Source organism: Falco rusticolus, chromosome 2 (assembly GCF_015220075.1).
Source record: "Falco rusticolus isolate bFalRus1 chromosome 2, bFalRus1.pri, whole genome shotgun sequence".
Lineage (NCBI taxonomy): Eukaryota > Metazoa > Chordata > Aves > Falconiformes > Falconidae > Falco > Falco rusticolus.
In genome coordinates this window covers 73,745,795-73,759,428 of record NC_051188.1, presented here as the reverse complement: position 1 = coordinate 73,759,428, position 13,634 = coordinate 73,745,795, and the positions used below count along the sequence as shown (strand labels likewise).

At 37.5% G+C, this 13,634-nt stretch overlaps 1 protein-coding gene across 1 annotated transcript; it reads right to left on the bottom strand.

The window, feature by feature from the left end:
- Nucleotides 1–1,381: 1,381 nt before the first annotated feature.
- On the bottom strand, nt 1,382–13,419 carry LOC119143441 (granulocyte-macrophage colony-stimulating factor receptor subunit alpha-like). The gene is made up of 9 exons (XM_037377723.1): nt 13,305–13,419; nt 7,719–7,848; nt 7,455–7,630; nt 6,535–6,674; nt 4,893–4,931; nt 3,898–4,036; nt 3,258–3,339; nt 2,613–2,694; nt 1,382–1,667 (listed from the first exon to the last, which is right to left on the bottom strand). The coding sequence occupies exons 2-9, from the start codon at nt 7,844–7,846 to the stop codon at nt 1,596–1,598; spliced, it is 858 nt and encodes a 285-aa protein (XP_037233620.1). The 5' UTR covers nt 7,847–7,848; nt 13,305–13,419; the 3' UTR covers nt 1,382–1,595.
- Nucleotides 13,420–13,634: the final 215 nt, after the last annotated feature.

Here is a 13,634-nt window from a genome sequence, read left to right as displayed (position 1 = left end):
TCTGGCAGAAGTGCAGAAACAAAGATCAAACCAATTTCAGAAGTTGTTTTAGCAGCCTCATGTAAAGCTTTGGAAAAGGTCTTCAGGAATAGAGTTGCCTAGTAGGCACAGGTGAACTTTTTTTATTCTGTAGAGACACTCTTCAAATAAGGCCGATGTGTAGAAAAAACAGATCATTTGTAACAGCAGTATTAGAGAACTCAGCTGTTGTGACCATGTAGCCCTGTAATATGGTATTGCCATTGCTAGCACCAGGCCGTAAGCTTTGTAATAAGTTTGTAAGGCCTCAGGGCTGAAGTTTGTTAGGCTTGTTCTGCTTGAACTTTTCTTGGCCTGTTTGTAGTTTTGTTTGACCAGGTGTCCATGGCTAACTTGGTTTACTTTTGCTTCTGTTTATATGGTACCACCAAGGTTCTACAACTCTAATGCATTGATGCAATGTAGGTCTGGATGACAGCAGTGGCCTTAGAAATAGAGACACTGGATCAGGCATAGAAGAGGTGTAGAGGCATGGGGCTGGATAAGAGATGGGACACAGGCATGGCACTGGGCACTTCATGGCTCTAAATGGCCTCTAAACCCAGGTTTGCCCAATCTAAATAATCCATCCACAGAAGCACAATGTGTGATTAGCCTCCAAATTGATGGTTTTGTCTCATACCTCCTTACTAATTGAAGGATCCAGGGTGTGCTGCTTCTGTTTTGTCCAGATGTTACAAAGTCCCACAACCAGCCTGTTCCATTTGCAGCTAGCAAGTGGCAGGCTTCTGCTGGAGAGCTCAAAAGCTCAATTTCCAACATTTCCCACCCACCCCCATAGACACATAATTATATCTGGTACCTGTTAGTGATCATATTTTAAGCTACTTTTTCATCTACCACAGATATGAAGTGGTGAAAAGCGGGAGGAAATGTTTGGTTTTATAAATGGCTGTGAGCAATGTCTAGGGCATGCTGTGCTGAAGTGGGCAGCAGCATAGTTTGAAGGCAACAAAAAGACTTATGAGAAAATTGTCTCCTGAACACTTTAATAATATTTTAATTTTAATATATTTTAATATATTTTTAATAATAATAATATATGCTCATACAAATAATTTTGTATGAGCAAATGATAATTTCTAAAAGGTTTAATCTTCGCTGGTGTTCAGTGGATTTTCATAGAGATGAAAAATTTTTATTCCTGATCACAATCTTGAAATGACTATACCTTTTCTAAGGCACTGGACTACTCAAGATCCTGAATAACCCCCTTAAGTTTGGTTGTTCTTATTTTACTCTTTTGCTTGGTGTTGAAAAATCGTGTATTAACTTCCAAAGCACTACTGAAGTGTTTTAGTTGAAACATTGCATGAATACTTCTGATAAGAAGAAACAAAAATAATCCAAAGAAATTATTTATTGAAAATGCAATCAAATACAAAGAGGCTTTTAAAGATAAGCTCTTGGGACATGGTCTTTACAGACAATGCTATTTTCTCTGCTTGCGAGAGGGGGAAAAAACCTGTAAATTACTGCACACAAGATACATATATTTGAAAAAATTCAAGCTATTTGTTTCACTTGCATGCTTCACTTCACATGCATGAAGAAATTCACTTAATTTCTTCAATAATTGTTATTATTTCTCCAGTTTCATGTTTTATATATTGATTCTTATATTCTCTCTATTAAAGGAAGAATAAAACATTTTATTAGTTTCATGCATGAGATTACTCACGATTTTACAATTTATCAATCTCCTGTCATTCAGAGTGTTGTTATTTATTATATAGAAGCTGTACTAGGATTCTCTCAATGAGAGGACTGAAGCAGACATATCTAAGTCTTCCCTCCATAAGGACGAATGAAAGACTTTTCAACTCAAAAGCCAGAAACCTCATCTTTTTAAACATGGAAAAATTAACATGACAAAGGAACAGAAAGTAAAAGAATTTATAAATCACACCAGTGGTCCAGTGTGTCCTTGCAGACACGTTCTTGTTTCCAGACCTGGTTGTAGCCAATTTAAAGACTGCAAATTGCAGCAAACTTTGCAATATGCTTGTCAGATGGGCAGATCCTGCAATGTCTGCCAGTTCCTTCTTCTCATGAGTCTCTCCAGATTTCCTCATAAGCTAAACCTCCCAGCTCTCTGCTATACATTTTTGCTTACCACATCCTAGAAGCTTTTCTTCTTGCAGTATCATTGCCAAATACTAACATGGGTCTCAACATCTACTATGACACAACTGTTTTTGGCCAGCAGTAGATTTACTTTGTCCCGTCTCTCCCCACAGTTGACCAACGGTCTGATTCTGCGTTATTATTTTGCTGAGAAGCTTAGGCTCAGCACTATTGTAGTGATAGCATATGGCTTATAGGGAGAACAGGGAGAAATTGTGTATATTTTCCAATGTTCCAGGCAGATGGATGACAACTATTTCAGAATGGAAAAGGCAAAACCAGAATTCTTTGCATGTGGACCTTCTCTTTCAATACCCCAAGAACAAGAAAAAGAAAGAAAATTTATCCTTGCTTCTGGGCATCTCTCTGATGCTTAAGTCATATCTTTATGACTGCAGTGGATTGTTATTTGCAACAAATTTCGGGCAAACAGAAAGAAAACATACCTGGAAATCTGCTGGAGAGAGCTCAGGGAATGGGTATTTTGGCTGTGGTATTGTAGGTGAAGTTTTTTTCAAATAAATTCTTCTACAGTGACAAAAAAGGTTGGCAAAGATTTAATATGCAAACATATGAATAGGTACTATATAATAATGCTTCTGAGGTACTATTTTGTTCCTCTAAGACAAAAGCAGTGAAAGAGTAACTAAAAATTACATAGGCTGAATATAATGGTATCATTTCATTGTTCAGAATTTTGATGATAAGAATTTATTTTATGAATTATTAAAGAATCATAGAAGTTGGTTTTTTAAGTATCTGAAAGGGAAATATCCTCAAAACAAGGAAACAATTTAATGTACCACCCATCTACATTGCAGGGTCTGATGGCAGGAAAGCGGCACGGACATAAGGCCTTGTCCCAGTTTTGGAAAGCGTTGTTTTATATTGATCAAGTGAATAAGAAGATTGTGAATCAGAAATACATAACCTACTTGAGGGACATCCAACAGGTCATGATTTCTGCTATAGTACAGTGTGGATTTTCCCTCTCCCTCCTCTCCTTTAAAAAGAGGCCAGAAATTTTCTCTTGGGGAAAGAGGTGTTATTTCACTACAGAATAAAATTTTTGCACAAGAAATAAGGCTTACATTGTGCAAAGAGAAAGTATGAGACTTGCTGCCAGTACTGGAATCAGAAATAGCATATATGATGTAGATGTGAGTTCTTCTCCTGAAAGACAAGCAGTATTCAACGTGTTGGTATCACAGAAGAGTAATGATTGCACAGGTTTGTGCAACCTGCTTTGCATGATCATATCAAGAACCAGTATGAAGTGGCTGCTTCTTTAGTTTAGCACCTCAGTGCCCTGTAACATGTGAAGGAGTGGGATGGCCAGCACTGGTGGACTGTCTATGGCAACCTGAGACCTTACCAAGCATTTTGTGAGGAACTGAGGCCTACAGAGAACTTCAAAATCCAAGGTGGCAGAGAGTAACAGGGGAAAAGAGCACTTTATAAAGCCAAAAGTAGAAATAGAAGAAGGAAAAGTGCTGGCAACAGACCTCAAAAAGGTTTGCTTTATTCATTATCTCCTTGCAAGAAGCACCCACTGTCACACCAGAATGCTTGAAGACCTCCCTCATATTCAGCGATATGCACTTCTTGCTCCTTCTCATCCTAGCAAACTAATCTGCAAATACTGTGTTCCCACCTCTAAGGGATCATAAGTGAGGCAGACGAGTAAGAACTGAGGAAAAACTAAGTCAAGGAAGTGATTTTCATTCTTACCAAACTCTACGGGTGTACTCCACTCTCCCCAGCTTGGGCTCACCAAGCAGCCGTTGTCAGTTGCTCTGATTTTGACGCTGTACCTTTTTTCCTTGCTGAAGCTCCCAAATATATAGGAGTTTCCTGTGATGTTTCTTGCCTAAATAAGAAACAACTAGACTGAGAGCTTTTTATTCACCAGATGTATAGATGTTATTAATGCATCAGGTTCATTTAATGATGCAAAGAATCGCAAAAGAAAATTTTACATATACTTCTGTGAACAGGTGAGTAAAAATTAAATAGAAAATCATCACTTAAGAAATTAACTTGTTCCATCCTAATTCTTTTTGTCTGAATGTTTTTTAATTGGTGATATTGGAAAAAAAATTAATAGTTTATTTTCAGTCTGTAAATTATTTATTTTACTGGAAAGTAATTCTTCAAAAATCTGGAATTCCCTTACCGTGGATGCTTTCAGAACTGGAGTGTAACAGCCAGATTATACAGAAAGGACTATTTTGACATATGTTGAAATTATTCTCAGAAGAATATTGAGCTTTCTTGAAAACTTGTGGGTTTTTTTCTTCCTTTTTTATACTTGGCTTAATCTTTTAGGTGATATTTTCTTGCCTCCTCCATCTCAACCCCTTCCAGACACCATTAATAAAGAAAAGATTCTCCACATTTTATGTCTTTTAAGTGTAATGTGGAATTATGATCCATATTTCTACATATACATAAATTTAGTAGGAAGTAAAAAAGACTGAAAAATGGAAGGTTTTGTGACTTGCATAGAAGCAATGTAAAGTTCCACATGTGCAGGTGAGGTTTTTTTACCATGTATTATAAATAACTGTTTAAAACTTGGAGTTTAGGTAACTTGTGACTAAAAAGCAAACAGTATACTGAAACTGGTAGTGTGAAACTGGAACAACTTGGTTGGAGGATGCTCTGATGTAGATGAAATTTCAACCCAGCATAAATGTTAGATTAATATGGTAATAAAGACTTACTGTTTTCGATGTGGTTTTGATGGTTTTTTTGGGATCAGCCTAGCAACAAGAGAAAGTTTTAATTTTTATGATTATTCTTTTTGTTACTGTATAATAAAGGGTCCTGTCTAATGAATGTTTGAGTTTCAAGACAAAAACCAAACACATCTAATATTATAAATGCCTTCTTTTAAAGACTGTGAAGTTAAGCTGTTCTTCCACAGAAAGGTTTTTCCTCACCACTGGTGCTCTGAAATACTGTAGCCTTTAAATTTGACTGCAGAACTGAGTATCAAAGAACTAAACAAAAAAAGGCTCAGGTTACCCACCAACTAAAATTTTACTTTTACCTGTACAAAAAAAAAAAATAATCTAAAAATCCTAGTAAACTCAGACAATATTTTTTTCCATTAAAAATTTTGTCTACGTAGCTAATACATGCTTAAATATTTCATTTAGCTACGTTATGTCTCCACTTTATTTTTTTTTTTTACTGTTGGAACAGCAAACAAATATTTCTGCAAATACTTCAGGCTTTGGTTTTGATGGATGCAAAACTGCTTTCCATATTCATCCAAGTCTTCAAAATACTTGTAGTTACTGAGATGTTTAATAACAACCATATACAATTAAGACCTGGAGAACCTGGATATTCTGTTCCAATAACCTGACAGAATATTTCTTTTTATTCAAAGGCATGGATAGCTCTTTCCACTTTAAGTTAAAAAGAAAGGACACAGAACTTAATGAAAGCCAAAATGAACAAATACTGTGTTCGTGCCCCTTACACCTGATAGTGACAGCTGTAGTGCAACCGTCTTCATTGTGCATGCTGCAGACCTAGTTTAGATAAACCTAAACTCCAAAACTCCTTCAGCAACAGCATGGCAGTGTCAGCAAATGGGGCAACAGAAGAAGGAAGCAAGGCTGGATACACAAAGGGCAGGGGTGTAAAGTATGGGGTTCAGGTTGAGATACCCAAGGGCTCTTGCAGCACATCTTAACTTACAGGTGCACCTTCGTAACAATGCATGTGTTACTTCTTTGGACTTACTTTAGTAATAAATAAAACCTGACTGGGCAGTAATGATGGCTACGAGAAATGTGAACAAATGCAAAGTGAGTTTGTGAAAAACTTGATAAAAAGTGACTGATGGGACAGGAGACTGCAGATAGGAATACCACAGAACAGAAGGTCCTGACCTAATTTCATCAGAAAGCTGTGGTAGGACTCCAAGACTACACTTGGACCCACACTGCCTTACAGGGACACATAAAATTGGTTGTATTAAATTTAACAGTAGCTTTGCTTTTTTGTACTGTATTTAGAGTTCATTTGATGTATGTTATAACTGTTCATAATAAAGTTGTCAGATAATATGGTCCATGCCTCCATATGTGCTAGAATAGCTATTCACCCACAGTATGGGATTCCTTTGCCCAGTTTCTTTAAGGACGGGCTGTACAGTGGACTGAAAACATTCCCCCAGTTTGCTGCCTCTATTTGTCAGTGACAACAGCCCTAAGCTCATGTGCAAGAGGGGCACTATATGTCAAAAAGGAGAGATTATTTAAGTAGGGAAAGAGAAAAGGCTATTGGTTTATGGTAGTATATGTGGGAATACAAGCATAGAAAATACTATTAAATTATAATTATTCTTACCTTGTTTTCTATGACAATTTCATATTTGAAACAAGCATGTCTTTTCGTGTGGCTTGTGCAAGGTGGTTGCCACCTAATTTCACAAACGTGAGAAGCTTCTGTACAGTTCACAGTGACATTTAATGGAGGGGTGAGTTTTTCTACAATAATATAATCAGAAATACTATTGATTAATAATTAGCTCTTCTCACTCTGACTTTTTACAGTATAGGTAGATGTTCAAGTAACTGGTCTAAAAAGATGTAATTCTGCTTTACCAGAATTACTATATTCATACCATATTCTGAAGCAGGACTCCCACACTCCAGAAGAGGAGACTAGAGTATCAGCAGCAACAGGAGGTAAAATTAAAAAACACAAACCATTTGTTAGATTTTATTGACTTCAGTGTATAATCTGTGCAGGGTTTTGTTTCTTGTGTTGCTTTTTTTTTGGGGGGGGGTGTTTCTGTGTCAGATTAAAAAGAAGTAATTTCTTTTTCTAATTTTTTTAATGATTAGCAACATTCATTCATTAGGAAAAAAATGAGATTTTGCTCACAGTGTTAAGATAATTTGTTCTTTTATATTATGTGGATGAACAGAATTACAAGACAATGGTATAAGACTGACATCTAGATAGCCCCACTCAGGCATTTTTAGGTAGTTAATTCCAAAAGATGACACCTTTCTTTCAGAGAATAAATATTTGACTGAAATGTTCACAGTTCTCCAACCTATGATTTCAGATTGTCTCTGCATTCATTTGTTTTTGTTCATTCTTTTGACTTTTGACTTTTCATACATCAGGGTTGGGGAAAAGGGAAAACCCCCCAAATTTCTGAGGAGCAGTATTTTAAAATATATATGCTTTTTTTTCCACGGATAAACTCTTCATTCTATTAGCATAAACCTGGAAATAAAAATGGAAAAAGTTCTTACCAATTCTGTACAGAAAAATCTTCTTCTTATATGACAGAATGTTTCGTCCACTTCTTGACCCTTTTACCAGGAAATCAGCAATCTTGTCTTTTATTGTCACATTTTGGAAACTACATCCTATGTTCCTTCCATAATTATCTGTGATGTAATTCTGGCATCCTGTGAAATCTTCGTTCCTTTACAATGACATATTGCATTAGATATTGATAGGTTACATGTCAGACCAGAAATCAAAATTCCCTAGATTCAAACAGACCTACTTACACTGAAGTCTTCCAGTAAAGGAAATATTGTGTGTCTCTTGAAGCAGTCCTGCCCACATGCCAAGTGCAGTTCATGAAGGAAACATTGAAAATAACACAGACAAAATTTTCAATGGCTGTCCCATTCATGCCTGCAAACACAGGAAGAATATCCCATGTCCACTCTGCCAAAAGACTGTACAACTGCTCAAATCATGCATATTTCTGCAAGATCATTTAGTACTTTCTACCCAACTGATTAGTAAATCCAACTGCATATTTGGGTCTTGCAGTTACGGGCTTACTTCAAGATAGCAATGTTTTTATTTGTGTTGAGCCATGAGGACTATCTACCACTGTTGCAGATGCTGAAGATGTGACTAGGATTTAATCAACTCTTTAATCAACTTGGACACAGTGATGTAGTGGAAGCTAATAACAAAGACAGTTGCTGTTGTGTCCTTTGTTTAGATCCCGTTTATCTAAAAGATCCCCTGTTTATCTAAAGTCCAGTCTACAGTGGACTATAAATTCAACAACCATGAGCAAGGCAAGTTCTCTCTCCTGTGTGTGTCTTAAGTGCTCTGACCCTTGGCTGACTTATAAAGGAATAAGGGTTTAAAATAAGCTGTACACCACTTTCTTCTGTGTAACAGCTGGGTGATTACAACCGAACCCTGAGACTGCTTCCTGAAGCTAGGCCAAGCAGAAGTGCCATGATTTTGAAGGGAGGATAACATATTTTTCAATCTTGAATTGAAAACAGTTGCTAATCTGTTCTGGCATTTTGGATTCAGGTTATGGGGAATTTTGTTTGCACTGAATTTGATAGAAGCAGGCCTGAATATCCCTGTCATTAGTGTAAAACCAAGACAAAATCAAAGTGGAAGTTGATAGCTTGCTCAAGTTAAAAGACTATTCAAATTGTTTATTCACATGCGGAATGATTTCATTGCCTGTTTCTTCCCTATCAGAAGGTGAGATCTCCGACAGGAAATAATAATCATGCCGTACGTCTTTTCAGCTGCTGTCAACATGAATTGAAGGACTGGGTCACAGCTTTCCAAGGCAGTGATTCATTAAACTTAACCACCACATGTACCACCTTTAAATGTACCTCCTTAGTTAGCCTTAAAGCTCCCTATGTGTCTATTTTGACACCAAGTGACTGTCCACTGTTCAAGATTCACTGCAGTCCAGGCTGGAAACCTCTTTTCCTTATGTTCCCACAAGCATCTGATCATGTAGCTGACAGCACGGATTTAAAAAGAAATGCTGTTATTGAGCAAACCAAAACTTCTGACATCAGTGGATGCTTAGGGAGAAAGGCATAAGGAGAGTGAAAGCACCAAGCAGGCCTTTGCCTACATGCTCTCTCATCTACCAGCAAGCAATGCCTTATGGACTTGCAAAGTTAAAGACTACCTCATAGATCACTGTGCTTAGCAGTCCAAGAAAGCCTGATCCCCCATTAATTTCCTTTGACTCTTTTGAATCCCCCTTTTTTTTTTTTTTTCTTTTTCTTTCCTCTACCACATCCCTTGCCGTAGGATAAGCAATAGGAGAATTCAAAAGGTCTGTTTTCCTTCTGGCGCCTTTCCTCTGTTCAGCTGTAATGTGAGAAAAAACAATTATTTTCTAGAAAAGAAGAAGCTCAAACACACTCTTGCACATAATTTATTTTCATGGATTGCTCCAGGAAGCTACTGTGCTGTATGGAGGGTTTTGCGACTACTCTACAGAATGAAGTTTCTTTCATTTGGGTGTACTACAAGTGTAGGCACATAGTAAAGGTGGCTAGGATCACAGTTTCCAGAGGCAAAGGCTGTTATCTAGGAGATCTGACCTAGTATGATTTTGTGTAGCTTGGCTACAAATAGAGTTAGATGAATTAAACTCCATGTCTCAGAGCTCCTTGGTGGAAGTGTTCATTTCATGCTCATCACACTGGGAATCACCATGTACTAGGAGAAATGTTGCTCAGGGACAGGACCTTGCAAAGGAGTCCTAAAAGTAGCAACCATTTGATTCTGACACCTTTGGAAATAATAACAAATTGTTCAAGGGGCAACAAAGTTGTCAAAGTACTCCTGGATTTCTTGAAAACTACCTCTCTTCCATGAGGAAGGTTGAAACTATTTCAAGAGCTTGGTTTAGCAGTGTTTTTTTCAACAGCAATGTTGGCCTAAGCATCCCCTGTCCTTCCCCATCCTCCATGGCTCCTTCCCAATTCCATCCTGCCTCCCTGGTTTACTAGTGACATTCCTTGTGGGGCCTCATAGTGAGTAGTTTTAAAGAACTGATCACCACTAAAAATAATAATGCTCCTTCCACCCCAGAAGTTTTTGTTTCTTCTTGTTTTTCAATCTGGCTTAGCATCCTTTACCACAAACAGTGAAGCTCATCTTACACTTGCTAAGTGTAGGTTAGCAAGAAAAACCCAGAGTGGAGCTTTCCAAGCTACTGCTGCTGCAAGAAGTGTTGACCCCTATTTAGTCACTAGAGGCATCTAAGCTCTCAGGATACAGTTGCTTATACCCAGCTTATGTATAAGTTTACATATATAAGTATAACCAACCGGTCCTGAAAGTCCAGTGATTCTGGTACTGTACTGAGGTGATGGAAAGCTTTGCCCAATTCTCTGGTCTGCAACAGATTCACTTTATGGCCCAGGGTCAATCAAAACTGTGTACTTCTTCATTTACAGAAGAAATAAAGATGTTTCCTTCCTATCAAGAAGTTATGAGATAAATGCAGCAGTCTGAAGTACGATCACAGGTGCTGTGTAGGGGTCTTAGAGGGATGGGACAGCCTTTGGCAATGCTGCAAATCAAAAGAAAAAAGGGTTATTCTGATTTCAAATCAGATCACAACTTGGTTCATGTGTAGCCCAACAAGCAGTTGAGTTGGCTGGCAACAAAGGAAATAAGGTAAAAGGAACTCTTAAAATAGCATTGTGGTCAAGGAAAAAGCAAATGAAACCACATCCTTGGCTTTTTCAGTTACGGCCTCAGTTCTTTATATCCAAGAGAAGCATAGAGATACTCAGACGTTGTTTAATTGGCCTAAGTTCCACAGCCAGAACATCCCTCTGCCTACAAAACAGACATAATCAAGCTGCACAGTGTCACGCTCATACCCACATCAAGCACATGCTGGGAAGATCGCTCAGATATGTACGAGTCACTCTATTCCCTTTGCTGACAGGACTTTTTCCCCAGGTTTTGAGTGGATATATTTTTCATTTTTTCTTTATTCACCTTTCTGTGGATATGCCGAAGAAAATCCAGCAGAGTAGACAACTATGACTACCCTTCCTTTAAGGTTGATTTTTGAGCCTACTGTATTTACCCTCTGTGTTTTACAGTTTTATTTTTAGCAACACCTGGAATGAAGCTAAGTCTTCATGAGACATTTCTCCCATTATTTCAATAAGATAGTGATTTTTTTCTCTTTAGAATTTATACTTGAGGATTAGCTAGTTCTAGTGGCTTCTTGCTTAACCACTCCTCTTCTAATAACCCCCTATTTGTCACTTACTGTTATTTTCTTAAAAAAAGAGATAGGACCATACTCTTATGATCCTTTTCTGTGAGCTGTGATGCAAAGAACAGTTAAATTTCTCTGTAGTGCACTCTTTCTTCATCTCCCGGGCAGATGTTAGAAAGGGTGTAGGAGTAGTAGCTTCAGAAAAATATCAGAAAAAAGAAAATATGGCTCTGCAGTTCTTTGAGGTAATCAGGATTGTTAACAGGAAAGGACAGGGTCTCACCTCTGGGCCTTGGGCCCAAGAGGATTTTTACTTTTATTCAGTAGTTCTTGAATAGAAAATGCATAATCTGCTCTTGACTCTAGGTCACAAAAGGTCAGATAATTTCTAAAGGACTGTAAACATACTTGCTATTGGAAATGCATGAAAGGAAATTACATTGCTTTAATCTTTTAACCTAACTCTGAATATGCTGTCAGTTGTGGGGTGGAGTTTGTCTTCCTAAATTTACCCAAGTGCTGTAAAGATATGCCCACAGGGGAACCAGTAATTCTACACTGCCTTAACAGTGTTTGGAAAGAAACAGTTTATTCAACCTAGTCTAGGACAAGACAAATGAAGCCTTCACTATATTTATTTCCTGCAAGTCACTGAAAACATAGCCCAGGGTGAATGGTCCAGAAGGATCCCTCTAAGACTAAGGTATCCACCTTGGTCAGGTGAATCCAGGAGGATTCATTCCTTTCCCCTCTTACATCATCTGGAATCCACATGTAAGTACTAGACAGAAATGTTGCCACTATTCTTACTGAAAACTGCAAATTTATTTTTGAAAATGCCTTTTCCTCCTCTTTATTATATCTATGCTAGTATCACATGCTGCTTCTCTTTAGAAAAAGTTACAGTAGTAGAACAGTACTATTTTCCCCAGAGGTGGTCCAGATTTCTTTCACATCTCAAATAATTCCTGTGCAAATTGTTGATCAAAATCTTAAGGAAGCTTAAAGTATTTCTGTGTGAAGTTGTTTCCTTTCTGGACTGTAGTTTGTAAACCTTTTATGAAAATTGGTTACTGCTAGACTCTGATAGAGCACAAGCTGCTCTCAGAGAATGCCAAATCCTGACACATGTCCACAAGAGATGGTCATGATAGGAATTTGGAAATATCAGTGAGGTTGTAGTCTTGCTGGAGTGGCTATTCTTGTCCAGGTTGATTAGAGAGTTGATTAGATGAGAATAAAAATTGCCCAATAGCCTGCTGATTTTAAGTAACATATAACCATGTATCTTACCATGTCTCAATACTGCTATGATTTTTATAACCAATGAAAAGTAAAGTCTGCAGTTAAAAAAACCCCAAAACTTTACACTTTGTTTTTATATCACTATTTTTCATTAAGGAAAATATCTTACTTGTGCTGGGTGTTGTACTTAAGACTAGACCTCTGAGTTTTAATTCACAGCTTTGCCTCTGAAACACTGTGAAACTTATTTTTGTTGGGGAATATACAAAATGGAATTACTGCTTACATATTGGATGGGCTATGAGGGTAAAATTATGCCTACATTCCTATGACATTTTCAGAGAACTGTGCATAAGTGAAATCTTCTACTTCAGTATTAAAATTGTAATAAAAGACACTGACATGCCTCCATTCTACTGGTGCCTAAATGCAGTACTCCTAAAAGGGATTCACTCTGCAACGTGATTTTGCCATGTGGTGTAAAGAGCTAAAATCTGAACATTTCCAGTTTGACTGCCTTTTCAAAAGAAAGTTACATAGGCACTCTTCAGTGCTGTAACACAGGTTTCAACTTCACAAGCAAAATACTTCTCTGTGGATGAGGCCAGTAACACTGGAAACTCTGGTAATGTAAAAATATTTTTATATAATTATTTTCAGACTGTGGAAAAAATACACCATAAAAATTTTGGCTAAGACATTCATCAGACAAAAGCATGCACTTACAGGCAGTGACTATCCACCCCTCACAGTTATTTTAACAACATTGAAACTAGCACAAATAACAAAACACAGTATTTCTTTGCCCAGCTTCTTTGGAGTAACAGAAAAGAAAATAGAGAAGAAACCCAGACAAAAACAAAAGTAAACCTACCTCCTCCTTGAAAACTGGTTTCCCTGTGGCAATTACAGTAATGGGGCACAAAAAAGATGGAAGCTGTGAATTTGCCTTGGTGGCGTATTTTTGTGTGCTTTGACAATGTGATTTCATTACTAAGATCTTCTGAACTGCTCATGTAACAGGGTGAAAAAGTCCCGCCTACCTCTTGCTCATTTCCCTTATCCCGTACTTCTGTAATGTAATGGGGAAAACCACAGTTACAGCCATTCTTTTTCTACAGGGAGACAAATAGGTCAGAATAAAAGGACACTTTTTTTATCACTTCATTCACATTCACTAATTTCTGTCACACATTCTTCATAT

Coding starts and splice junctions, on each gene's coding strand:
- LOC119143441 (XM_037377723.1), bottom strand. CDS start 7,846: ATGAATGGGACAGCCATTGAAAATTTTGTCTGTGTTATTTTCAATGTT. Junction 6,675..7,454: donor GATTTTTCTGTACAGAATTG/GTAAGAACTTTT, acceptor ATATTATTGTAG/AAAAACTCACCCCTCCATTA. Junction 4,932..6,534: donor AAATTGTCATAGAAAACAAG/GTAAGAATAATT, acceptor TCTTGTTGCTAG/GCTGATCCCAAAAAAACCAT.